A 27,423-nucleotide genomic window follows, 5' to 3' on the forward strand; every position below is an offset into this window, starting at 1 on the left:
CGGCGGCGGTGGGTGCGCGCGCCGTGAATTCGATCTCGAAGACGCGTCGGCGGAGGCGCGCAGGACGACGCAGCGCGCCAGCAGGTTATCGCGTCCGTTATATCCCCCGCGGCACACGGGCTTACGTAACGCTCGCGTTGCGTTGCGTTACGCTGCGTTGCAACGCTCGGCTTCGTGGGACACCGAGGGCTGCCGGAAACATCCGTCCGATCAGTCGGTCGGTCGGTCGGTCGGTCGGTCGAACTCTCGACGGGGCGGTAAAGAGGGACTCGTGGTTACGTTCGGCTCGCTCCGCCGCTGCCGAACGGAGCCCGCGCTGAGGACCAGCGACGGAAGAGACAAAGAGCGAGGAAAAAGGAGAGAAACTGCGCGCGCGGCCGAGAAAGACGGAGCAGCGGTAGGTCAAGCGCGGGTTAGACGGAGAGGAGGTGTACGTGTGCGAGGGCAGACCGAGTTGCGCGAGTATCAACCAGCTGGTTGGCAAGGGAGCCGCGAGCAGTCGCCAGTGAGACGCGGCACCCAGCGAGCGCGTGTGTCGTCCGTTGGCTCGCCCGCACGTTCGCCCGTTCGTCCATCCGTCCGTGCGTGCGCGCGTGAATCCCGTGGCGTGAGTGCCCGCCGCCACTCTCGCCTCCCTCTTCTCCTTTCCCGACCTGTCGCCGAGATCGCCCGTGTTCCGGGAACGCGGAACGTCCCGCGCCTGGCACCTCGTCCGCGACACCTGCCCCCGCTGACCGAGCATCGTCTGCTCTTCGCCTCCACCTCTCTCTCTCTCTCTTCGCGCGCCCGTCAACCTCGTCCCTCCACCGATCAGCAGGCAAGAAGAAAGAAAGAAAGAAAGAGAGAGAGAGAGAGAGAGCGCGCGAGTACATCATTTGCCTTGATTGTGTGCCGTCTGCTCCCCGTCATCTCCCCGTGGCCGTGCGTGTGGACGCGCGCGGGCCGTGCGGGTGTGTGCGCGGGTGCGCGCGTGTGTGAGTTACGTGCGCGCAACGAGCGAGACCAAGATGGCCGCTGATTCAGGAATGGAGACGTGTCCCTCCCCGGAGATTGCGGACTCCAGAAAGCGGCCGCTCGACTGCGACGCGGAGAACGGCGCGACCAAGAGGTCGCACTACGGATCAGGTAATTACGATCGGACCCCGTCGGTGTCGCGCGTCAACCGTCAACGTTCCCCGTCGACGACGTCGCTCTCTCCGCGACGGCGACTTACTTCACTCGGTCGCTCGTCGACGTTCGTCCGAAAAGCCTTCCCTCTCACGCATCCTCGCGGGCTAGACGACACGCAACTTCCGACCCTTTTCTTCCCTCCGTCTTTCTCCCACCCTTTCTCGGCCGCGCGCGCCTTTGACAATCCCGTCGTAGTCGTCGATGTCGTCGTCTCTGTTGACACGACGGATCCGTTCCCTTTCGTTTCCCACCTTCGCGGGGGCCTACGTATGACGAGCATCGCGGTGCACAGCGCCTCGCCTTGCTTCACCTCGCCTCACCTCGCCTCGCCTCGCCTTGCCTCGCCTCGCCTCGCGCCGCGCATCCTCGCCCGTGCCACGTCTCCTTCCGCCTGCCTCGTCGCCCCGTTTTTCCTTTTCCTCTCTCCCTCTCTCTTTCCCTTGGTCATTCCGTCCTCTCCGAGCCGCGGAGTCGCGCGCCTGGGACGCGTCCGAGTGCCGACGACGTACCCACCGGGAAACGTAGTGTTTTGAATTTTGACGTTCCGCCCGCCCTATCTTTCTCTCTTTCTTTTTCTCTTCCTCCCCTCCCTCTCCCCTCATCCCCCTCGCTCTCCCTCTTGCTCAGCTACGTGTGGGCGGTCGGCCTGCGGAACGTCGTTAATGGAGAACCGCTTCCACGGCGGTGGCTGCTCTTACGGTGACTCTGCAACTTTGTCGCGCAAGCATCGCGGAAATAGCGGCGCACGTTCCCGCCGCGCCGCTACGTCCTCGTCATCGGCATCGTCATCGTCGCCACCGCCGTGCGTCGCACGCGCGCGCCCGTCACGGCACTTTCCGCTCCGTTCCGTGCCGCGGGTCCGTGACGCGGTGCCACAGTCGTCGTCGTCGTCGTCGCCGTCGTCGGAAAGCCTCCGCCGCTGACATCCGCGCGCACAATCACGGCGCCCACTAGGATGTGGCGCATCGGTGAGTGAGTTTGTCACGCACGCACGCACCCACCCGCGCGTCCCTCCACCCGCGGAGGAGGTTGGCGGGTCAAGGTCGCCGGGCCAGCTAGCGCACGAGCGAGCGAGCGGGGCCGAGCCGAGCCGAACCGAGGCAGCGCGCAGGGCCTCCATCTGTCAAACAGCTGTTTGCCTTCCGCACACGTAACTTCCCGCTGCGCCTCGTCCCTTTCACCCCCGTCGCATCGATCCCGGTTTACCGTTCGTCCACTCTGGAAAACAAAGCCCCCACAGCCGAGTTCGCTCGGCTAACCGCAACGCTCCCGGGGTCTCCGCGTCTCCTCGGGGGCCAGGCCACGTCGATAGAAGGCCTCGAAAAACCAACGTCTTCGCTCGCAGCTCTGACCGTGATTATCCCTCTTTCTTTTCTTACCCGGTCGCGTGACGAAACTCGTCTTAAAAACCATCAGTCTTTCCCTCGCCTTTGACTTATTGTTCGCCGCCGTTGACCGTGATCGACCGGTTTTTCACACCGAAATGACATAACCGTGCTCGCAAGTCGAAAAATGTATCCGCGAAAAAGATCTCGTTAAGTCGAACACCGTACAAAAACTTTAAACAAGTACAAACTCGGCGGAGCCAGTCAAGTTACCTAATCGGAATTACCGATGTGATTAGAGTCGCGTGATACGCCTTATCCGCGTTCGACCTTCTTAATCGATCCTTAATCGGAGTCATCACGCTCGTTCTTTTTATCATAATTCCCGTCAATGCGTTCTTGCAGCCTGCATAAATTGACGCTAGCGCCGATCGCAAAGCTCTCTTTCCTCGATGCGGAACGTTGATCGATAATGGTTAATTAAACAAGCTCGTTTCTGCATGGCTGGGCATTTTTGTTTTATCGTCGCTGGATTGACCAACGGCCACCGACGTCATTTGACTGCGATTTCCCCCAAGTTCCTTTAATCATCTTCGGTCGATCTCGATCATGCGAACGCGAAGTCAAGGCCACGGAGTCTGACAATTATCGTGGACCGGAAATCCTGATTTTCGCGGGTCAAGAAAGTCGACGCTGCTGTGATTTTTAATTGACGAGTAAGATGCTCGGCCGGATTAACTGAGCAACGCCTGGACGTTCTTCGTATTGCGACAGCGCACCTTCTGAAAACAGGAGAACGATTGTACTCGGATATTAATAAATAAAAATTAAAATAATTTCAAAAAAACTTCTGTTTTTTTTTATCCATTTTTATGACCAAGAGTAAGAAAATGGGGGGGCTTTTTTTACAGGAGGAGATGGAACGTATCACCTTAAAGTGTTGGTTCCCGGCGTGGCGGCTGGGGCCATTATCGGGAAAGGTGGAGATACAATTGCTCAACTTCAAAAGGATACGGGGGCAAGGGTGAAAATGTCTAAATCTCATGATTTTTATCCGGGTATGCATTGCATTTTGCACACTTCGCACGTTCATATAATCGCCCTGACTCGCTGATTAATATCTTGCATATCGTTACAGGAACTACTGAGAGGGTATGTCTTATCACGGGCACCGTAGATGCTATTATGGAGGTCATGGAGTTTATCATGGATAAAATACGCGAGAAGCCTGATCTTACTTCAAAAACCACGGTTGATTTTGATTCTGGTAAAGCCACTGCGGAGAGAGACAAACAGGTATAAGATTGAAATCTTGTCATCGACATTGTAAAACATTTTTGTCGTATTTTTTATTGAGACGTATTACGAAATGCAAGTTCTATTAATTTTATCTTTTAATTTGTTAATTAAATATTAAATTTAAAACATTTTTAAACAGAATGCGAATTTGTTACTGATTACTCGTAATTTTTCTTGTGAAAAGATAATAATTATAAAAAAAAATAATATATATACGCGTGAGTGACATTAGATTTAACTGCTATTTCAGGTCAAAATTTTAGTGCCTAACAGCACTGCGGGAATGATAATAGGGAAAGCTGGAAATTATATAAAACAAATTAAAGAAGAATCTGGTTCATACGTTCAAATCAGTCAAAAGGCTAAAGACCTGTCCCTTCAAGAGCGATGTATAACAGTTATCGGTGAGAAAGAAAATAATCATAGGGCGTTACACATGATCTTAGCAAAAGTGGCGGACGATCCGCAAAGCGGAACTTGTCTTAATGTCAGTTATGCGGACGTAAGTGGTCCCGTTGCCAACTATAATCCTACAGGCAGCCCATACGCTCAAGCTCCTACAAGCACTCCTACATACACATCTACAGCTGGTCTAAATACAGGTTAGTTAACGAGTCTTTTAACAATAATAATATTCATATATATATATAAATTTGTAAACGCACGTTTATAATCTTAATTTTTTTTTTTAATTAAATTAAATTAAATATAACTAAATAAAAAATTAAAAATCTTTTAAATTAAAAATGTATACGGTCGTTTAATTATGTTCAATTAGTAACTACGGTGGTTGCCCCTTTTTTATAGTGAGTCTCTTGAACGGTGCGGGTTTGAGTCTTAATCTGAACCTGGGTGCGGCTATCACTGCCGGAACGGCACCAGTGACGACGCAGCTACTAGAACACATAAAATTGAATCTACGTACAACAGGTTTTTCCGAACCTGCCGCCACAGAGATCCTCGCGGCAATTGCGACCCTCGCAAAGTACAACATTCTCGGAATGGGGATCGGGATGCCGTCGAGTATGAGCTATTTGGGCAATCCAATGGACAGTACGACTACCGCGAACGGATCGAACAACAATGGTGGTGTATTCGGACCGATAGGGACTGTCCCTGCGATCGGATCTACTTCGCCGACACCGCGCAACACCCTTGATCGGTACGAGCCGTTTGATCCGTTTCGACAGAACAACACCGCTGCCAGCGCGATACATCTGAACAACAATTCGTTTGGCCTGGGCACTAACCAGTTATCACTTGTAAGTAAGAGTCCTACACAGGTAGACGCCAACACCAAGGAGACCAAGAAAGTAGACATAGAAATTGCAGAGGTTATAGTGGGAGCTATTCTGGGACCCGGTGGTCGTGCCCTCATTGAGATTCAGCACCTAAGTGGCGCCAACATACAAATCTCTAAGAAGGGCATGTTCGCTCCTGGTACCAGGAACCGCATAGTGACTATCACGGGTTATCCCAATGCGATCAACACTGCTCAGTACTTGATCGAGCAGAGGATCAGTGAAGAGGAGGCAAAGCGAGCGCGTCAGAATGCCATCGCCAGTATGATCCATTGATTTCAAGTACAGCACTTCTCTTGTTCATCCCCATTATTGAGCTCCGTTGTTCACCTCTTCACACCCTGAGAAGAGAGAGTACGCCCGAACATGGCGATTCTCTTCTCTCCTCTTATACTTTTGACACACATGCATATGTATATAAATATGTATATATATATGTGTATGTATATATATATACATATGTATATATATATATTTTTGTCTATCGTCAATTTACCGCCCGTTGTCATCTATCGCGCTGCGTCGTCACTATAGCGCTTGCATTGTCGCATCATTTACGTTCATACATCCATCATGGCTCGTCAACATTTATCTATCTTTTAAGATTATTATGATATATATTATACATATATGAATATTATGTATGTTGTACGATATATAAACTACTACGATTGTTCTGTGATACACCACATTACGGGGCTTTATCACACACGACACGCGCGTATCGCATTAAAGTTGCCACGAGTAACTAATTGTTATTATCTATAGCGTATTACCGTATAGAGGTAATTCACTATATAATTGTTATCGAATTTGGAATATACGGATTACGGCATCTCTCTTAGTCACACAAATGTTCACAGCGACCATTACGTTACACTCGGAAATACGGCTTCTTCTCAACAGACAGACTTTTGTCTGAATAATTGCATCCTCAAGTTTTTCTTACGGGACACGTTCACCGTAATCGAGAGATCACCTCATACAGAACTCGATGTTTAAAACGGCACTTAAATCTGAATCAATCGTCGATTGGTCAACTGAAATGTTGAGACAGGAATTCCATGATCAACATTCTGCATTGTCTTTCGAGATAGGAAATACTTAGACTAATGGATTTTTCTCGCTTTTGCAAAATACGTTATTTACTTCATTCACCAGGTATAGAGTAATATCTTGGCAAAACCAAAGAGTTAATATATGCAGGATGTTTCATGAAGTAAGAATTACAGATTTCTAAAACTTCAAATTTCGAGTCTTAGAAGTGTGTAAATCTCTTCTGAAACATCCCGTATAATGCAGAAATATCTTGGCTGGAAGTTTAATATATATCCAAAGTGAGAGCTATTCTATATATATATATATAAACATATATTTATATATTTACAATGTGCTGCTGGCTGGTCCAGCTGAATAAAAAATGGATAACTCCTTATTGCCAAGTTATATTCTTAATTCCAAAGCGTTTAAGTCTTCATCTCAGAACGAACCTCATTTAAGTTTTCGTAGCGCTTAGAAGAGATTAATATATATATATATATACAGAGCTATATATAGATTTTAACGTCAACCGTTGTTATTTTTTAACGTATATTTCTAAGGAATGGAAATCTATTTGCGCTAGCATTCACTAGACTAAGCAATACTTTTTACGCATCACGTTAGATAACATTATTATTAGATGATAATCTACGTAATTGTTCCATTATTTATGTAGAACTTTTAGTCTAATTATTTCCTCTTTTATCTAAGGCGATCGTCAGTTGACTATCTTAAAATCTATATAATATATATATATATTTTTTTTACTTTAATCTCGTTTAATCGGACTTGACATTGGAATTTATTATTATGTGCCTTTCGGGAGAAAGTAGTGTGTATGAGCGTTTGCTTTCTTGAAGTGACGTGAACATTCGTTCGTTTAAAACTCTTTTTCAGAAGTCTTTTATTTGTATATGAGCCATTTCTATCAACGCAGATTAAGTTTGATCTCCGTTTAACTTATTTTTTATCTTGTGCTAAATCTTACAATTAGAAAGAAGTAAAGATAAGTTAAATCGAGATTAAAGTTAATCCTCGTTGATAGGAATAGCTCTATGAGTGTTTCTTCAATCGTTTTCCCTCGCTACGCGTGAGTTTTTTTTACATATGTAGTTTCGTACATTTTAAATGATTTGCCCAAGATGTTGAATATTTTATCGTTGACGTATTGATACGCGATTAAAGTATCTTAAAAGATCTTAATTATTAACCACGTTGTGTATTTTCGTTTATATGGAAAATATCTGTTTACGCGAGACGAGCGTAAAATTTTAATAAATCGGGAAGCTTTTTCACAAAGAAACGAGCCGGTCGGTCATTGAATGATTTTAGAATTGGTTAAACAAATTGTCAGATATATCTATGTTTTTTCGTTGTTTGATCGAAGGAAAAGGTATTTGTTATGAGAAATTTTTATAATATTTCTTTTTTTTTTGCGGGAGTAGGTAACAAAAACATAAAAAGAGGTAATACGAGCTAGGTAGTAATCAATAATGGGTTTAGTTAAAATGATTATTGAAATGTTAGCTGCATAGAACGTTGATAAAATATATAATTATATATGAGTGTATGCGTGCGTGTGTGGGTGTGTGTGTGTATGCGTTCGCGTATGCACACATACAGACGTACGCACACACGTATACACACAGACATATTTAACTCATAACTGGTGGTGTTGACCCACCGTTCTTTAAACAATGACTTGTACATTTATAAATATTACGGGGATAATTACGATAATATATTACGCAAAGATATATACATATACACTATATATATACATATATATATGTATGTATATATATATATATAATACAGAAATAATACAGAAAAAATATTATAGATTATTAAAAAAGGAAAAATGTTAAATAAGTTATAAATAATATGTATATGTATGTATATATAAATATAATATATATATGTATATGTATATCCATATATGTGTGTATGTATGTATGCTTATATACGTACATATGCACATATGCGAGATGATATTAAAAAAAATTGTTGATAAAATATTTGCGTCCGCGAAGAAAAGAAACAGATTTATGTTTGTTCATAAATTCTATGTGAACTATTATCAATTGAACTTCACTGTGTTGCCCAAGCATTGAAAAAATTACCAAATTACGAAATAATTAACTAGGTTGCTGTAGATAGATCAATTCTAAAATTTTAAGAAAACATAAATAGATATATATATATATATATATATATATATATATATATATATATATGTATATATAAATATATATAGTGTTAATTTAATTTATGGATTAGTGTGTTCTAATGGCCTTCGTGCTATTAATGCTAACGGCAGCATAATATATTTGATTACATATTGATTAATATATAGAAATATAACCATCGTCATGCATTCTCTGGTCATCAAATTAGATTGGCTATCACTGTTTCTCGCGTTAAAAATCTTCTTCTATTATAGTTGGCTACGAATATTACCTGGCTGACTGCCGGTAGGACGAACGATGCTAATGTGTAGGATGCAGACAAAGTTTTACATTGCCATTACTACAAATATGTACGTTGTATATTAGATTTAATATTATTTATTCGTCCTTCTTATTCACGATTATATATTATTTATCGTTCTAATAATCTAATTTATTCGCAGATAGATGTGGCGAATTTGTAAAGTTATCGTCCGAGAATCAATACTTTTATTTTATATTCTCTCATTGTCGAAGTTGTGAGAAATAGCTGTGTAGTCCTCATCCGATAACATCAGGTAAACGAGATTGGACGGCAAATTTATCAATTTTCATCTGAAGTTCACTCATCGACTGCGTTCCTGATCGTAGAGAAATTATCACTCGCACGAGCGATCGCTTCTTTTCGATTTGGAACTGGAGTCCTCGATCATGATTGATCTCCAACTCGTTCACCGTTGCCGTATATTCGCAATAGTCACGCAGTAAATCCTAGCGCCGCTCAAACGATACAATTTGCAAGAAGCAATCATCGTAGGTGCATCCTATCGTATCGTATCTTCGTTAACGCGGAGTGTGCATACTAATTTTGTGATATACATCGCCTGTTGGTACAAATGACACACGTTATTAAAACGTACATGTTTGTAGAAACGCAATACCCGAGCGAGTGGAATAGATGAATGACGAGGAGGAGGAGGTGGAAGGTGCAAAAAAAAGTTTCTCTCTAGCGAACAACTTGTAGGTAGCATCCACGTTAAACTAGGGATAGGGTTACGGGTTATCTAATATTAAAACATTCCGTAGTAGAGCAGATAATGTATAAGACTAGCTGTGATGGAAAGCTGAAAACAAAAAAAATAACAAAAAAAAAAGAAAAAAAAAAAAGAGTATATTATACCAGCTACCTATACATGAAAGATGACACAAAACGAGCTACGTTTGATAGAATATACAATTGTAGGATTTATTTGCGCAGGTAAAATAAAGTGCTTGCGACGACATGCAAAAAGTACGGCCGAGGCAAGGAGAGATCAAGGAAGGAAACAAGAGCTTTGTCGGCGCACAATTAAATTTAACATGCCTGGTTAAGCATGTTACAGAGCACACTTGCGCGTGCAATAATGTGTTCGTATTGTTAATGTGATGTGGGATGACAGGAGATCAGAAGCCGATTCCCTTCCTACGTAAAGCGCGTATAATTCGTGGAACACGAATCTCCTTGCAAATATTCCGGGTAAGAATCAAATACAAATGAAAGAAGCACACGATTATTATATAGAGGCCATAGCGCAATCAGCCAGTCTAACATAAGTATTCTTATTGTAACGTTGTTTAAAGTGTACCGTCTGTTACATTTTAGTGATCACATCGATGCTATTATGCGTAGAGTTTGCAGAGTTACGTCGAAATTGTTACCTCGATAGCAGTTAAAGCGTTGACTAGCAATTTGCAATCTGTTTAATTTTACGCAGTGAAAACCGTCTCAGAAATATCTCCAATAGATTGGATTTAGCATCAATTCCTCGAAGCTCAGATCGCGAAGCGCTTGGTATAGATATATTTTTCAAGATCCGAGAATAATCTCAGCAAGTTTTTCCAAGGCGTGATTACGTTGCCGGGCCTATTTCTGAGATTTATCACGTACCATAATATCCACGCAGTTAAATGAAACATAAATTGCAGTATCGTTATCGAAGTAACACTTTCGACAGAATTTTCCGATGTTGCTTAACAGCATAAATGTGCGTGTTAGTGCATTAGCATGTGTTATATATATGCATATACACGCACACATATATATATTTATATATATGTATATATATATATATACATATATGTGTGTAAATGTGTATGTATCTTTGACATATTATATAGTACCGAGAGTTTAACGATAACGTCAACAAGTACACAGTTTCGCGTGTAAACTCAAGCTGCATGAAATCAGTCCCCGTGTGCGGTCAATATTAAAACAGATAATTTTGTCACGAATATTAAGCCGGTAATCGACGTGCTGCAATACATTGTACGTATTATAAAAAATATATTAAAAAAAATATATATATATAAAATTACGGGCATGTATTGGTGACAAAATTATTCAATCATATGTAATGTGATGTTGATTCGCCATAAGGATGGTTTAGTCCTTTCCGAGCCAACGATTCCAAGGAAAGAGTCGCCTTTGACAGAACGTTCCACTTTAAATTTCTTATTCAACCATTACGTGATCGGTAGTCGAAGGAAGACGTGGAAAATATTTTTCGCTTATTTTTGCTACATTTCAGAGAAAATTGGCGTATACTCGGTCACGAATAGGACGATTCGATTTCAATTGGGATCACGGGAACGGAAAGGACGAAAGTTTTGCACGCGCATCGTTGAGGATTTTCTGAAACGATATCGACGCAGCGGCTGCATCTGCACAAGGTGGCAAAAGCAGTATTGGTCGGCCAGTCAATGTTACCTACGAGTTGTTTAAGCGAGAGGACGATGTTACAATAGACCGGCAGTCACCCGCCCTTGTTAGGAGAGTCTTATTTTTTCAGCGCTTTGTTTTGTACAGATTTAAGATATATTTCTCCGTTCGCAAATCTGCTAAGCGCGAGGACCGCGGCGCGATGAACGACACACGTGTACACATCGCGTCGCCAGTCGATAGTTGTAACTGCAGGACACAGTTAAGCGTAGATTGTGTGTAGCTAGTTTCTTAAATCTCTTCTTTAATGAAATTATAACTTAACAATAAATGAGCGATTTTATCCGAGGTAAAAAAAAAAGAAAGAAAGAAAGAAGAAGAAAATAATTACATATGTATATATATACATATGTACACGTGTATGTGTGTGTACATATGTGTATATATATATATACAGCGCGTACGCTCGTATATTAGAGAACATATATAAGAATATACAGAATGAATTAAGGAAGAAAAAGTTAAATATTAAATATAAATTATAATATATATCTAAAGAAAACGTGGAGGTGTAGCGTAGTAATCAGGGAACTGTAGGAATTGCATTGACTCGCCTCAATTCTAATTATGACTATTGTTACAGTAACTATTAACTGAAATTGACACTCGTCGCCGCGCGGAGGGTGACTCGCGTGTCACGTTACTTGGCTGTGTGTGTTAGGCTACATCGTAAAAATCATGTTCCATCGTACTTTTCATCGGTCCATTTCACACTCCATACATTAAAGCTCCATTAAATCCGGATGCGAAAGGAGAGAGAAATGGAGGAAAACGCATTCGGAATCGCGTTTTATGCCAAGCATAGAGAAAAAGAGAAAAAAAAAAAGAAGAAAAAAAAAAGAAAAAGATTAGGATTTTCTGCGTGTCACCCGCACTCCACCCTTTAGTGCCATATCGAACTTTCCCTAATCCCTCCCTACACATTTCCCTCCCTTGTGATCCAATGGTCATCCTACACTTGTTAACGTTTAATAGTAGAGAACGTGTTGTTAAAGATGTATATATTCTGCGCGACACACGCAGGTCGTTTTCAGTAAAAGTCGGATTATATCGTTTTATTTCACGCCAATATACTAAAGAATGTCGTCGTTATGGAGCATGTTACGAAATACTTTATTATACACCTGCTCTTAGTTTGCAGTACGTGGAAAATACAGATTCTTATAGTAGCCAAGGAGGTACGGGAGAGAAAGAATGAAAGAGTCGAGAGTGACGAGAGATATTGATACGGGAAAAAGTAACGGCCCACGCTTCATGTAATACACTGACCGCTGCAAATTGAGAGAGAGATGTTATTTAACGTAGACTTCGATTCCAACGTTGTTGCGTTACACGTTCGCGTTTCCTGATTTTACATGGTCACATACGCCCAATTTGAGGATTATTTTACATTTGATACCGATCGGCGGCTTATGATAATTAAAGTCAGAGATGCAGCAGTGTTCAAACCGATTCACGTACGTGCGTAATAATTTGGCAAAAATGTTCGGGTTGAAGCTAAGCGTCGCGCGCGATTGCTGTTGAGGAAAAGTTTGATTGTTCTTACATTTTACTTCAAAAGCTAGGCAAATTCAATGATCATTAAGTAAACTTGCATTGGTATTAAAAATCTTGGTAAAAGTTGTATTGAAAATTTTATATTGAAGGCCTATATACGATTGACTAATAACAGGGGGGAGGAAAAGAAAAATAGAAAACATACAGGCACGTATCGTATAAATAACTTGTTGAAAAAGTCGTTAATAATTGCTTATTCAGAAAGAATGTTGCATTTATCTCTGTAAAGAGTTTTTCTCTAATTATTAGTTTACTGCCACTGTTTTGCAATTGTTCGCTATAATCAAATATTTAAATATATAGAAAAAGAATTAAAAAAAAAAATAATAATAATAGAGCAAAGATTTGTCGAGCCAAGAAAATTAATGTAAAACGTTATACATATGCGTCTGCATGCACATATGCATAACGTTGAGACATGTTACACTAAGATATCGCTATAGAGAATGTCAAAAGAAAGAAAAGAAAAAGAAGAAAAAAAAAAAAAAAAAAGAGTTTATTTATTGCATCCTATCGCATTGATTGACAATAGCAGAGACGATGTTATTTATATAGTACGAAAATATAAAGATAACGTTATCGAAGATCACACAGGCAACTCGGAAATCATTCGATTAAACGCGATTCGAGATAATTCTCATATCACGATATCTTCATTTTCTTAATTGTCAGTAACATTCTCATGGGATAGTGCGTTAAGCCATCTTCGATTGAGAAAAAGAGAGAGAAAAAGTAATATAATACTTATATATATATATATATATAAAAGAAAATTATGTATCGAAAACGTAACAAAACGTTACAATGTCCGCGGTCACTAGAATGCGTTCGTTACGAAATAATTAAGGGGGTTGTACAAAATTGTATGTAATGTTATTTTGTCGGAAGTGAGAATATTAATAGAGTTAGGCTGTTAATATGGTATATTATTTTTGGGTAAGCGTAATGTAAAAAAGAAAAAAAAAAAGATGAAAAAAAATGCCACACACGAGAAAAGAAAGGATTACGAGACGCTAGAACGTGAGATCATTGTTGTCGAGGTAGACGGTAGCACATAGCAGCTCGGGGATTAAAATGGAGAGTTAAAAGAAACACAGTTAAATAACATTAAGTAGCGAGGGAGAAATGAGAAAGAGAGATAGAGAGGAAGGAAGAGGAGACTATTGAGTACCTTGTCGAGTATAAGTAGTCGTACATTGCTATATGAATCGCAAGTGCACGTGGATGCGCGTGTGCTCTCATCCCATACATTCGCAATTCGTTCACACATGGAACACGTACACGTACATACACACACACTAACGCATACACATCGTAGAATGTCAAAAGTGCATGCTTACACGCGAATAGGAAATTTTACAGACCGATACGAAAGAAAAGAAAAAAAAGAAAAGAAAGAGAGAACGCGCGTTTGCGTTTTACCTTCACGATAAGTTTCCGTGCGTCGCAATTACGATGTACTCGATGAATTATTAGAGAAAGAGGGAGAAAATAGCGTTATCTTCCATGATATAACATACATATATATATATATATTATATATATATACATAAAAATATATATAATCGAGATATATGAGGGTGAAAGAAGAGAGGAGAGTGCAGCTGGCTGCGAAGGTACCATAGAGATTTTATTCGTCTCGCACCGATGGTGAAATCACGATCAAGTATTGTACCTTACATTCCTTCGGCTATAAAGTAATTTAAGGAACACATACAGAGACATGCATACACACCTACATATACTCACACACATGGCAGCGCGTTTCTTCTCATCCTGCGTTTTATCCAAGTTTTACGCCGCACGCGACTAGATCCATTGTCACTCATTACACATCCTGTTGTCCCGCAATTGTGTACACACGACGGACATGGTTTGATTTTTTTTGTTTTTTTTTGTTTTTTAGTTTTCTTTTTTTTTTATCCCCCTTTTTATTTTTTTCTTGTCGACACGACACGAGAACTACGGTGCATTACGAGCAATGGGCAAAATTGCGTATTTTTAAATATTCCGAGGTACGCCTGTAGCCTCACCGCGAGAAAGGATGAGGCGAACAGGGAGGGGTGGGAGAAAAAAAAAAAAAAAAGGGTATTGCGATTCAGATAAGAAAGAGCTAAGATTATCGATATTAACGATAAGTTTTAAGTAGTGAAAAAATAATCGTAACTCTACGGAAGGTACGGATATATTTTAGACGAGTGAGCGGAGAAGCTCGTAAGGACGCGGCGAAAGATTGTAATTCGGTTTATCGTTGGTACACGATAGGCTGGAGAACGTCCGTGATACGGTTGATCTACGGTCCACGCCGATCGGGAGAGCTCGACGCGGGTGCCGGAAAAAAAAAAAAAAAAAAAAAAGAAAAATGTCATCGTCGTTTCACCCACCCGTGCGATCTCTCCCGGATCCGTGGCTGCGATCTAACGAAAGGGAACCACCGTCGGCGATTCTCACGTGGTGAATTATTGTTCCGACTACCACGCGAGAGGAAGCCCGTCGGTGCGGGGTGTCAATTGTTAATCATTAGCCCACGTTTTATCGCCGCACGCGGTCCCGTTTCCCGCGAGATTTGCCGGTAGCGCTCGCGCTTGAAAGTGATTAAGCCGAATGATCGACGATACCACGGACGGCTCTCGCAGAGAAATGTTAACATACCTGCAAAGAATCGTGTGCGAGGAAATGTACAATGGACAAAAGAAGGGAAAATGAAGGGCACGATCTTGCCAGTGAGCGGACAAAAGCGCGACACTGTCAAGATACGCATATTCGTACGGCTCGTAAAGGCTTCGATAACGAGACCTCTATTTGTTGATCAAAAAAAAACAAAAAAAAAAAAATAATAAAAAAGAAAAAGTAAAAAAAATATATATATATACATATATATATAGAACGGAGCGACGGTACGCGCTTTACTTTTGCACTTTCGCTCGTCAATGAAGTTTTATCAATTATCTGCTGTCCTGACGTGACCGCTTTTGGGCACCACTTATTGTTATCGATGAAGTATAATTTAGTTCACAGGCATTTTCTTTTTTCCGAAGGGCTAAACTTAATATTACTACTTTACACTCTAACCACATTTATTTGCATCCATAAATTGTTATTCTCTTTCATCATCAATTTATTCCATTAAATGTTGAATAATTATATTTAAAAAAACAGAGCAAAGGAGAGAAAGAGAGAGAGAGAGAGAAAGAAAGAAAGAGAGAGAAAGAGAGAGAGAAAGTAGAAGCAGACAGACAAACATGATATATTAACTATTTTCACTCATTGAGAAGCATCGTTACCTGTATGACATAAAAAAGTGACCATAATAAGAGCATAATAAACAATCGCTCATTAAATGCATTCTGTTGTTCTTCATTTCATGACCTGGCCAGCATCCATCCATTGATCCATTCAGTGTCGCAGTATGATCACGTCATACGCGTTCATTGTTCTTCATTCATCAGGATCTCTCTGGTCTCCCTTTCACGTGCTGTTCGGCTTGGAACGCAATTTGTAATTTTGTGGAAATTCGCATAGGGTCAGCCGCGAGTCTTCTCTGTCGCGTTACGAATGCGGATCACCTGTTGGCAAATGTTAAACTCGCGACGACCGACCCTCTTCGAATTTTGACAAAAATCTAAAAATAAAAGAAAGAGAGAGAGAGAGAGAAAGGAAAGGAAAACCGTTCCCGAAAAGAATGTAGCGCTTATCAAGAGTTTTCAGTTTCGACTTTCTAGAGAGAGGTAATTAAGGAAACGTTGTATCGAATTCGTTATTGATATTATTAATATTATCGGATTTTATTTAGACGTTTTTCTAAATAAAAGCTCCCCCGCCGTTCGTGGACGACGGGGCCTTTGCGGAAGCTCAACCCGATCGCCTAAATGCGACGAGATAAAGTGTTCAGGCAGGCGCACATATCAGACACACACGTACACACACACACGTACACGCGACTTTTCATATTTGAACAGCTGTATTCTTGTATATAACACGTACACTCGCATGATGTGCGAACCTCGTAAAGAAGAGCACGCAAACGACAATTAGCTGATATACGCGCATCTTAATTTTTTTTTTTTTCTTTTTTTTCTTCTTTTTTCTCTCTTACATTCCGCTAGGCGTGCAATCTCGAGCGTATGAGAGATGCTATTCTAACTAGTCAGTAAAAAAAAAAAAAAAAATAAAAAAGAAGAAAAGACAAAAAGGAAAAAGAAAAAAAGAAACGAAGGATTGTATTTCTTTTTACACGACGAATTATCTGTAAATAAAACGGAGATGAGGTGATATTAGCCGGACGGAGGGCCGGCGATCGAGCTATTATCGGTCTATTTTGAATGATCTTATTATCGAGCTTCTGATAAAGAGAGAACGACATGTAATGTAAAATGAAAAAGTAACAAATAAAAAGCTATTTTTGTACGGATAATTAACACAGACCCAAATAATTTATTTCGAGCTCTTGCGCGCGTATATCTAGCGGATCTCCGCCGTAGTCGCGAGTCATTATGCTTTTAACTGATCTGCCTGATCAGATTTCTTTATTTTTTTTTTTTGCCCGAAAAGAAAACTCCGGAGCAGCGAAGAAACGAGACAAAGCGTGTTCGACGCAGTTCTTAATGGGTAAGTTTTAAACTGATTTTTAATTCTTAATTTTAATTCTTTATTCTAATATCTTATTCTAATTCTTAATCTAAAATTTCGCCAGATCAAAGAAATAACTGCAAGTTCTCGTTGCATTAAATGCGCAGTAAAATAGCCCGTCGGTACAGACAAAACTCAGTTCTTTATTCGAGTAATAAGTGTACAGCGACGGATGCACTTACTGTTTTGATCTTTTTTTTTTCTTTTTTTTTCCTTATTCTTTTTATTCGTTCGCGAGTCTACTACGAAGTACTTATACATACACTATCGACACAAAATCTTTTATTCGCTATAAGCGGCGTGAACATGCATAGCGCGATCGTTTCTCTTTTTTTCTTTTTCCCATTTCTTTTTTTCTCGCTTACAAAATACCTACGCGCACCGTACTCTTTCGCAAGATCGACGTGTCCCGGGTTACCACCTTATGCAACTTTTCCTTTCTCGCTTAAACGATCTTGTGCTCGTCCTCTAGCAAAAATGTCACATACCATCTAAGAGCCTATTTAGAACCTAACAGAAAATTTTGATTTTGCATAATATAATTACTTTGGACTCGGTACTAACAATTGGTTTCACTCGAATCGTTACAATTATTTTATACACCCCGCTCACATATTGCATGATTGACGACACGCCGGCTCGTTGAGAAACGAGAAAAGACCTATTATATAAAGAGGAGTCTATGGGATTACGGAGGACTAACGGAAGCGAGTACGGTCTTATCTATGATTAAAGATAAAAATCAAATAATCAACCAAATCGAGATTCCGATACAAAAGATAATATGCGAACGAAACATCTACAAATCTAGAAAATTACGAAGCGAGAAGAGCGAGGAAGAGCAGCGGGAGCGAAAGGATTACTTTCCCTCTCGCGCAGAGATATAAGATACAATTCGCTATTGCTATTAAAATATCACGAATAATTTTCTCGTTTAAATCGAAGACAAACATTCCTGCGAACCGAATAACGCCGCAATAAGTTAATAAATTATAACTCCCTTCTCGTGAATCGAGCTTCGGGATTGCAACTAAAGAGCGAATTTCTCTCTTCGTTTATTTATAAGTCGAATCGCATCTTACGAGGTGTAATATTCCGGAGTTAGATATCTAATATTATATAAGAGCTACCGATAACTACAATAACACAGCTCGTTTTCGATAAAATCAATTTTTCCGCTTTTACATAACTATTTGTCGCTGGTAGAAATTTTGTTACAAATCACATAATCTACATTAGATACTGATAAATGAAGCAGACACGCAGCGCTTGTCGATGATTTTGATTGATTTACGTAACAACAATCTTATCGGATATTTGTATGGAGCGAAAATGAGAGAAAACTGCTTCGTACAAAGATTATATACATGTTATCTACTCACTCGGCCGTTTACAATATATACCTCTATGTGTGAATGTGCAGACATGAAAAGAATGTTTTTCTTTCTTTTTTTTCTTTTTTACCCGTCCTAAGAGTATACTGTACGTAGGACAATGGTTTCAAGTTGCGACATATTCTTATATTTAATCCTTATATCCTCCGTCAGAAAGCGCGCGAAGGCGTTATACCTTCATTATACGATATTATATCTCCTATAAAAAAATAACTGCGAAGGCTGGAGGCTACATGGAAGAAGTACTCATCGAAGTCTCGAAAAGGCAGTTCACAACGTGCGCGATATACGAGAAATCATCGAGATGTTACGGTAAAAATGGTAATTATCCGAGTATACAAATGCAATCGTGATGTGCTGTTTATAAAATAGGACGAGAGGGATAACGCGGCAATAAGGAAGAATGCCAAGTGAAACTTGATTACCTGGTTTCAGATCAGTCGTGTTCGATATCTACATAATTTGACTTGAGTTTTGACGAATATACGTATTGCGTATAAAAGTTTTTCGAAGCACATACGGGAACTATGTATAACAACTGCTTTACAATGAGCGATCCTATAAAAAGATTCGTGAAAAATATTAGTATCTTTTATTTTTATGCTCAAACTGGAAAACTATTCGTAGAGCATAAATATATACTTTGATTCTGTTTGCGCGGACACGCATTTCACGTCTGCGTTTGGAATCTTTCGCGATTGTACTATAAAACGGTATCTCAATGGCACATTCTAACATCTGCAGCAGTTTACTGAAACAATTTCAGTTTCGCACAACACAAATCACAGATTATTTAACTATAGTTACACAATAAGACAGTTTTTTCTTTTACTTAAAAAAATGATTTACATCGTTAGTATACACCTGTTCATTTCTAAAGGAATGTTATTTGGACTTAAAAATTAATTTCTGTAGTAAAAGAAGATTCGTTCGTTTCACTTGCACTTATACTTTCTAAAGTTTTGTTACAATGTATATAACGCAACTCAATCTTTTGCGTTTTTATTAGGTTTGATTCAACATAATATATATATATTTTTTTTAATTAATTTATTATTCCATTTTAAATTATTTTGGAATACAAAGAAATATATATTTATAAAGAGTGAAAGCCGTGGATACCTCAGTATAAAATATTTATAAAGTAATGCTCAAGATTAAATGTGCGTGTAAATAAAACGAACAAATCTAATATATTTAAAAATTGGGGATATAAAAAGAAATATGCAATTTGTACTTTTGGTTGGTATTCTGGGAGATATTGAGCAGAGCGCATTCCCTTATTACACGTTCCCCTTCGAATTTTATCACTTCACGTTTTGAATTTGTCTGCGTGTACTTCGTATCACATAAATACGAAACATTATCCTACATACCACCGAAGATTTCGTGGTATTCACTAGAATTTAATAGCGACATCTTTTGTTCTCCTTGCAATACATACTATAAGCAAATACAAAGTAAAAAAAAAAAAAATTATAATACGTATATAAAAATTAAACTTTTGATTTCAACAGAACCTATTTAGAATAGGTCGATATATCTTTACAAAATATCATGTAGAAATACCGCGTAAAGATAAATTTCGATCATATAAAATCGTAGAAAACGTAACAAAATAAAAAAATAGGCCAATAATATCTCTTTCCTTTCGCTCTTTCATGAATATAGAAATGGCGTTTACCTTTGTTTTAAAATAAGCGGCATTGCGTTGCAACAGGATGTTTAAATCAAAATTCTTACCTGACATATTTGTTTTTGTAGCGCCGCTAGCCATTTCAGTGCTAATACACAGTTCATTAATGACAAAAGGTGAAAATGTATTACTCTAATAATTTTTTCTTTCATTTTTTTTTTTGTACTGCATAAATATTTTTATCAGAATGTAACTCATGCAGTGTACTAACGCATAAATAAAAGTTAATTTTTTTATAATTATTATTCCAACAATTGGACCCATTCGTATAATTAAAGATACAGTTAATCAATTTTTATGACGGATTATTTGTTACTTGACTGATTTTTTACTACCTTACGTTTTTATATATATAAAATAAAACTTTGCATTGCAGATGAATGCAACGAAACTCGTTCACCTTTTATCACTATGAAACTGCATGATATCAGACCACCTCTTTCCGTTCTTCTAAAAGATTAGAAGAGAAAAAGGGTGGTCTGCCTCGCTTGCTACTTGGTCGCCTCGGGTGGACAGTCAGGCTGATTATTGGGATGAGCAGCAGTGAAGGCCGGATGATGTTCTAAATGACGATCTACCCTCAAAATCGTGGGGAACGGTCTCAGATCAACGTGAAATCTTCGCGCATTGAATATCTGTGGCACCAGGCAACAGTCCGCTAATGTAATCTCGTCGCCAACGCAATATTTACCCGCGCTCGACGACAACAGCTTCTCCACAGCTGAAAAACAGTGTCATTAATAGTTAATTATATACATATGTATTTAAACCTGTTATTGCAACATCGCTATTTCGTATTATACATATATTAACGATTAGGTGTGTCGTTCTTTTTAATACCATCGACGGTTTTGCTATTATCTAATGTTTTCCTAGGCAATCTTGATATTCAACATTATTGCAATTATTTATAACTTCTATATTTCTAGCATTTAAACTGCAACACTCGTAAGAATAAACAGTACCTGTAAATCCTCTAGTGATCCAATGTTGCGCCCATTCCTTTTTACGTTCCTCTCCGACGTAAATTAAAACAACAAGATTTTGCAAGGGTTGTATACCGCTGGCAATTACCTCACAAATCTCTCTCACTCTAGCTCTTTTGACAGGATCTGCCGGCATCAATGGTCGATTCGGCCTAGTCTCTTCCAAGTATTGTAGAATATTCAGCTATAGTTTTATAATATTATATCGTTATTATAAATGCTGAGAAAATAAATATCTAAATATATTTATAACTCACAGATTCTATCAGAGTATGATTGTCGATATGGAGCGCAGGAACTTGCTCCATTGGATTAATCTCGCGAAATTCATTAGAATGTTGTTCTCCACCACTCTTCACCAAACTAACGGGCTTTATATCGTATGGTATCTCCTTCAAATTTAACGCTGTCAAAGAACAATAGAAACATAATTTTAAAATGTACCAATTATGAAATAACATTTTAAATTGCAAAAATATTTAAATTAAAACAGTTCTTTCTTAAGTGTTTTACAAAAAGATTAATTTTGGCAGAAAGTTTTTGCTTCTGGCAACAGTAAAGTAGTTTATAAAACACAGAAGCACTGAAATTTTTTTTTCTTTTGTATTACAATTAAAACTAAAACTCTCACTTACCAATTCTTACCCTCCAGGAGCAGGAACTCCGCCAATAAGAGTAAAGCACAGGCTAGAAAAATAAGATAACGTGAGTACACGAAATTTGCAAAATTTATTCGTACAATTTTTCATAAATAACAAAACCCTCAAAGAAAATCTAGAGATTCTTATCAATTTGTCATAACTTTGATGCATTATGTGCTACTAAAGCCCGATGAAAAATAAACTTTGTTGAGTCGTTTTTTTTTTTTTCTTTTTAAGCAGAAAACCAAAACTGGATTCGTAGCGTTCCTGCATCCAGCAACAATCGCTGACGCGCGTCAGTCACAAATGAATGTAGTTTACTTTCGCGTGGCTGCGGTTATTAAGAGCCTGATTGAGATTATACGTAACGATATGCGTCTCCGAAATTTTCCGGAACGTCAAAATTAGTTCCAGACATCGAGGAGAAATAACGCGCTACCGGCACATAATGCGGGCTAGTCCGGACCCGTCTTCCTTTCTCGTTCTACCCCCCAGCGCTCGTCGACTTGTCTACCTGGCTGCATCAAGAGAAGGTTAAATCTGAAGCAAGCACTCACCTTACCCATCACGGACATCGTCGGCTATTCACGGGCAGCGTTCACCTTTCGTCCAACTCGATTATCCGGCCGGCGACTCCGGTATTATGCCGCCGAATCCGTCAGAAGTAATTTAGAATTGCAGCGAACGCGCGAAATCGTACCTCCTCCCCCTTTTTATTCGATTGCCAGCCGTTCCTCACCCCGCTCTCCGTCAGCTCCGTCCGTCGTTACGTTAAAGCCGGCGAGTTGCGCGGCCAATCGTCGATTTCTCTCGGCGCACGTTTGCAGGTATATCGGCCGCTTTCCGTCCTAATCGCTAACGATATTCCCGCTCAGTCGTTTAAACTCTGCAACTTTAATCACATTCGAATTAATTTCTCACTACTGACACCGACATTTCGAACATTCGAATTAAAAACATAGAATGACTGACTTGGCGTCAGTTGACTCCCATCACTACTTCGATTCGCCGATGGAGATGGTGGCGATCTACTCCCATCACCATCTCAATTTATCGGTGGCGACTTGTAGCGGAATTTCAGAGAAAATTCGCTACGAGCCACCGCTGTCACTGTCGGTAATTTGCGGCAGTGATCACCACTTTTGTACTTCTTATATCAACAAAAAAAATTAATTTAATTAATTAATGAGGTAGTAATAATACTCAACCGCCATTCTCGTTACTGGAAGTCAACTGACTCGATCTTAACATCACAACTCCCGCATTTTTTTTCGCCGATATATGTATAGTCAAACAGATAATACACAGAAGAGATCCACATGTTCCAAAAAATTGTTATATATATTTAATAAATAAAACTACTGCTGCGAATTAGCTTTTACGATTAACAATCTTTACACGAAGATCATAATTATGAAGTGTTTTAGAAAAAAGTTTATTTTATGCAGAAAAATAATTATAATTAAAATTTATGAAGTAATTAAAACCAAACTGACATTTTCTCTCGCATGACAAAGCCAAGCGAGAAGAATCGACCTGTATCGCGGAAAAATATTAATAATAAATTTGATTCGATTTAACAAAGTTTTTTAAACATTTTTATACCACTTGATGTCACACCTTCGATCCTTTTCACTCACGTAAAAAGCTAAAGAAAAAGACTGTCGTTCTTCACTTGTTCTTCATATCGGGTGGACAATCTGGTTGATTACGGGGATGAGTTGCAGTAAAAGCTGGATGATTTTCCAAATGATGGTCTACCTTCAGAATCGTGGGAAACGGCTCCAAATTAACGTTAAACCTTCGTGCATTATATATCTGTGGTACCAAGCAACAATCAGCCAACGTAATCTCGTCGCCGACGCAATACTTGCCCGCGCTCGATGATAACAACTTCTCCACGGCTGAAAAAAAATATTATCAATATTTGTACAGTCATATATACATAAGTCGTTATTTCATATGTACATCTACAATTACATGTTTGTCGTAATGTTAAATACAGTTTTTTATTTCAAAGAATTTCGAGTTTCCTTTTTATTATTTTATACCCTAGTATTTCCTATCACTGGAATACCTGTAAATCCTCTAGTAATCCAATATTTCGGCCATTCTCGTTTGCGTTTGTCTTCAATATGCTTCAGAAGACTGACATTTTGCAACGGTTGTATGCCACTAACAATTACTTCACAAATCTCTCTCGCTCTAGCTCTCTTAACAGGATCAGTTGGCATCAATCGAGGATTCGGTCTAGTTTCCTCCAAATATTCCAAAATATTCATCTATAATATAAAAATAATTAATTAATATAAATTCTGAAAGACAATCACAATAATAAATAGCTATAGAAGTATAAAATTTACTAACAGACTCTATTAGAGTAAGATTGTCTATATGAAGTGCAGGAACTTTTTTCATTGGATTAATCTGAGAAAATTCATCAGAATGTTGTTCTCCATTGCCTTTCACTATATCAATAGGTCTTATTTCATATGATACCTCTTTGAAATTCAGTGCTATTAATAAAAATCAAACACTAAAATTAATAAATATTTTAACATTAAAGAAACACATTTAAGTCCTCACTCTAATCTCACTCACCTATTCTTACTCTCCAAGAGCAGGAACTTCGCCAATAGGAGTAAAGTATTGTCTGTAAAACAAGAAAAATAAAATAAAATAAATTGTAACATAAAATAAGAAATTGTATAATAAATAAAATGTAAAATAATTATAAAACAACCAATAAAAAGTAAGCAAATAAGTTTATAGATAAATAAATATTTGATTAAGGGCTGATTGTTGCAACTTCTTGGTAAACTCTAGCTATCAGATAAATTTTATCTAGCTGAAATGGTAATAATAACATATGTTAAGATAAATACATTAAAGAAATGAGCTGAGGCAATGAGTTAAAAAAAGATAAGTATATTTTCAAACAGGTCCCACCTGTTGCCTGAAATTTTGAAGTAAAAAAAATCAATCAGTATGTAGTAAATTAAACTGTGCGAGATTAAGAATCGATAAAAATACTCACTTTACTTATCGCGGACATCGTTAATCTCTCGTAAACAGAGCTCACGCATCGGAAACTCAATACACTGGCGACGAGCTCTCTAATGTTATGCCATAAAGTCACATCTCCTCCTTCTCATTCAATTCGAGTGCTAATCATCTTTCTTCTCCCCCACTTCGTTGTTCTGTTTGTGCATCATTGGATGTAAATGAATCCACGTTGCGAATACTGTTCCGGGACCGTCATCACCATCGACTAAATCGACATCGCGTGTCGGTTTCGATCACCTCGAGATCTTAAATATAATTTTGCTTTTAGTAAGCGCAAACAACGTATTACATTAAATGTATAAAAGTTAGAAAAATTAAGATCTCGCGCACCGCGTTACATTTAGCGCCAATTTCTGGTGCGGTCCAGCTGCTGCTTTCAAACGCTTCCAAATCTCTCAATGTTTTCGCTATGAACGTTACGAAACAATAGTCCATTAGCGCTACCAGTGCAACCAATACTACGCAAGTGGACCGGTTTTCTATAGTCAACCGGTACGTGGCGACATCTGGCAACACACTGAACACCGGCGACAGTCATTTCTACAAAGTTCTACGCCGTGAAGCAGTCACGCACAGTCGCGTTGGGATTACATCCGTGTTGCATCATGTGAGTAAATATGAAACTTTTCAACCGATATTTCTTTCCCTGACGATCGATCCTTCCGTCCGTTCGGATCTGCAAAATTTTCGCCGCGACGTCTTCACGTAAACGCAAAATTCGACATGACAAACGATCGCGTGGCGCATTGACACGTTTGTTTGATTTACAGAACTATCTAGAAACTTCGAAGGAAATTGAAAGAACGGGATGTTAGCGACGAGGCTCTGCCGGGTTTCACCCGGATTGGCGTCACTCGTCCGAGCTCCGGTCGTGCTGACGACGCCGCGATTGTCCAAAGGCCAGATCACGAGATTATTTGTTAACGATGGACGCGGTTCCTACACGAGATCCGCAAGGAGGAGAGCCACCGTGGTCGAACAAGCAGCGGCTCCAGCTGGTGAAACAGGTAAATATTCTTTCTTACATACGAGAAATACATACAGAAATACAATACCTCGATAGATTTAATAATTATTTAATTAGAAAAAAAGTTACTGAAATAAAAATGACAATTGCGTAAATTATTTTGATATGTGATTAATATTTTGCAGCATTCAATATTGGGAAAGCGGCGGTTGCCGGAGGAGCAGTGGTTGGATTAGGTGGTCTTTGTTACTATGGATTAGGTCTTTCTTCGCAAACAGGCGCCATAGATCGCGCTCAGTAAGCAGCTTTTTTCTAATTTAATATTTTTACATAATTAATTATAAAACACTGCCTATCTTTTTACAAACAATTTGGAATTTTTCTTTGTACAGCTTATGGCCCCAATATGTCAAAGACAGAATAAAGTCCACCTATGCGTACTTTGGCGCGTCCGTTGCAGCTAGTGCAGCATCCGCAGCTATGTGCCTGCGATCTCCAGCTATGATGAATCTAATGATGCGTCAGGGATGGATTGCCATAGGTGTAACAATGGCAGCAATGATTGGCAGTGGCATGGTTGTGAGGGGACTACCGTATAAAGAAGGATTTAGCAGCAAACATGTAGCCTGGCTAGTGCACACCGGTATTTTAGGCGCAGTCGTGGCGCCTCTGACTCTCCTAGGTGGACCGTTGGTTCTTCGAGCGGCTTGGTATACCGCTGGGATAGTCGGTGGTTTGTCAGCAGTCGCCGTTTGCGCACCCAGCGATAAATTTCTGGCAATGGGTGGCCCACTGGCTATCGGTCTTGGCGTGGTAGCTGTCAGCAGTATCGGTTCTATGTTTCTTCCGCCTACGACCGTTCTTGGATCCGGATTATATTCCATAGCACTTTACGGTGGTCTTTTATTGTTCTCTGGCTTCCTACTTTACGACACGCAGAAAATCATCAAACAAGCGGAAATTTATCCGATGTACAATATCGATAGGCCATACGATCCGATTAACAAGTAAGTAATCAAAGAGAGAAGGATAAAATAATTATGAATTGATTGTTAAACAAAAGGAGATAATCTACGAAATATAAAAGCGTGGTATCACTAAATATTTATTACATTAAAAAAATTATCTTATATGTTGCATAAGATTCTAATGATGTTTTTATTCTTGTAGCGCAATTTCGATTTACCTGGATACATTGAACATCTTTATACGAGTCCTGACCATGATGGCTGGTGGTGGCAATAGACGCAAATAAAAAAATGCAAATAACGTGATACTAACAAAGTAACATTGGATGTAATGTAATTCATAAATTACATATGTATTGAAGACCTCCTTCAAGTTAGTTATAATTTGATTAAATAAAAATAAATTGTACAGTATAAAGTCTTAAATTAAAGAAAATAAATCTAAACGTTTCTTTAT

The 27,423-nt window shown here is 39.3% G+C and overlaps 4 protein-coding genes across 10 annotated transcripts; 2 read left to right on the top strand and 2 right to left on the bottom strand.

Annotated features, from left to right (window-relative positions):
• Nucleotides 1-523: 523 nt before the first annotated feature.
• Nucleotides 524-21,310, top strand: Pasilla (RNA-binding protein Nova-1-like protein passilla). 6 transcript variants are annotated; one of them, XM_070664601.1, is made up of 6 exons: nt 527-1,125; nt 3,407-3,553; nt 3,634-3,791; nt 4,045-4,396; nt 4,602-5,056; nt 10,872-14,982. In XM_070664601.1, the coding sequence occupies exons 1-6, from the start codon at nt 1,008-1,010 to the stop codon at nt 10,977-10,979; spliced, it is 1,338 nt and encodes a 445-aa protein (XP_070520702.1). In that variant the 5' UTR covers nt 527-1,007; the 3' UTR covers nt 10,980-14,982. The 6 variants fall into 6 exon arrangements, with proteins under 6 accessions (XP_070520700.1, XP_070520702.1, XP_070520703.1 ...); XM_070664602.1 differs by lacking the exon at nt 10,872-14,982 and adding an exon at nt 20,715-21,310 and having other exon boundaries at nt 528-1,125; XM_070664605.1 differs by lacking the exon at nt 10,872-14,982 and adding an exon at nt 5,127-5,360 and having other exon boundaries at nt 529-1,125.
• Nucleotides 17,141-23,231, bottom strand: LOC139107215 (probable maleylacetoacetate isomerase 2). Its single transcript, XM_070664636.1, has 5 exons — nt 22,523-23,231; nt 21,960-22,011; nt 21,582-21,730; nt 21,304-21,508; nt 17,141-21,059 (listed from the first exon to the last, which is right to left on the bottom strand). The coding sequence occupies exons 1-5, from the start codon at nt 22,538-22,540 to the stop codon at nt 20,830-20,832; spliced, it is 654 nt and encodes a 217-aa protein (XP_070520737.1). The 5' UTR covers nt 22,541-23,231; the 3' UTR covers nt 17,141-20,829.
• A 153-nt stretch (nt 23,232-23,384) lies between these two features.
• Nucleotides 23,385-25,493, bottom strand: LOC139107214 (probable maleylacetoacetate isomerase 2). Of its 2 annotated transcripts, XM_070664634.1 has the most exons (6): nt 25,362-25,493; nt 25,003-25,276; nt 24,567-24,618; nt 24,333-24,481; nt 24,043-24,247; nt 23,385-23,869 (listed from the first exon to the last, which is right to left on the bottom strand). In XM_070664634.1, the coding sequence occupies exons 2-6, from the start codon at nt 25,018-25,020 to the stop codon at nt 23,637-23,639; spliced, it is 657 nt and encodes a 218-aa protein (XP_070520735.1). In that variant the 5' UTR covers nt 25,021-25,276; nt 25,362-25,493; the 3' UTR covers nt 23,385-23,636. The 2 variants fall into 2 exon arrangements, with proteins under 2 accessions (XP_070520735.1, XP_070520736.1); XM_070664635.1 differs by lacking the exon at nt 25,362-25,493 and having other exon boundaries at nt 25,003-25,284.
• Nucleotides 25,494-25,502: 9 nt separating this feature from the next.
• On the top strand, nt 25,503-27,412 carry LOC139107206 (growth hormone-inducible transmembrane protein). Its single transcript, XM_070664622.1, has 5 exons — nt 25,503-25,638; nt 25,802-26,038; nt 26,184-26,295; nt 26,391-27,005; nt 27,169-27,412. Exons 2-5 carry the CDS (start codon nt 25,840-25,842, stop codon nt 27,251-27,253), a joined length of 1,011 nt encoding a protein of 336 aa, XP_070520723.1. The 5' UTR covers nt 25,503-25,638; nt 25,802-25,839; the 3' UTR covers nt 27,254-27,412.
• Nucleotides 27,413-27,423: the final 11 nt, after the last annotated feature.

Source organism: Cardiocondyla obscurior, linkage group LG12, assembly GCF_019399895.1.
Source record: "Cardiocondyla obscurior isolate alpha-2009 linkage group LG12, Cobs3.1, whole genome shotgun sequence".
NCBI classification, from domain to species: domain Eukaryota; kingdom Metazoa; phylum Arthropoda; class Insecta; order Hymenoptera; family Formicidae; genus Cardiocondyla; species Cardiocondyla obscurior.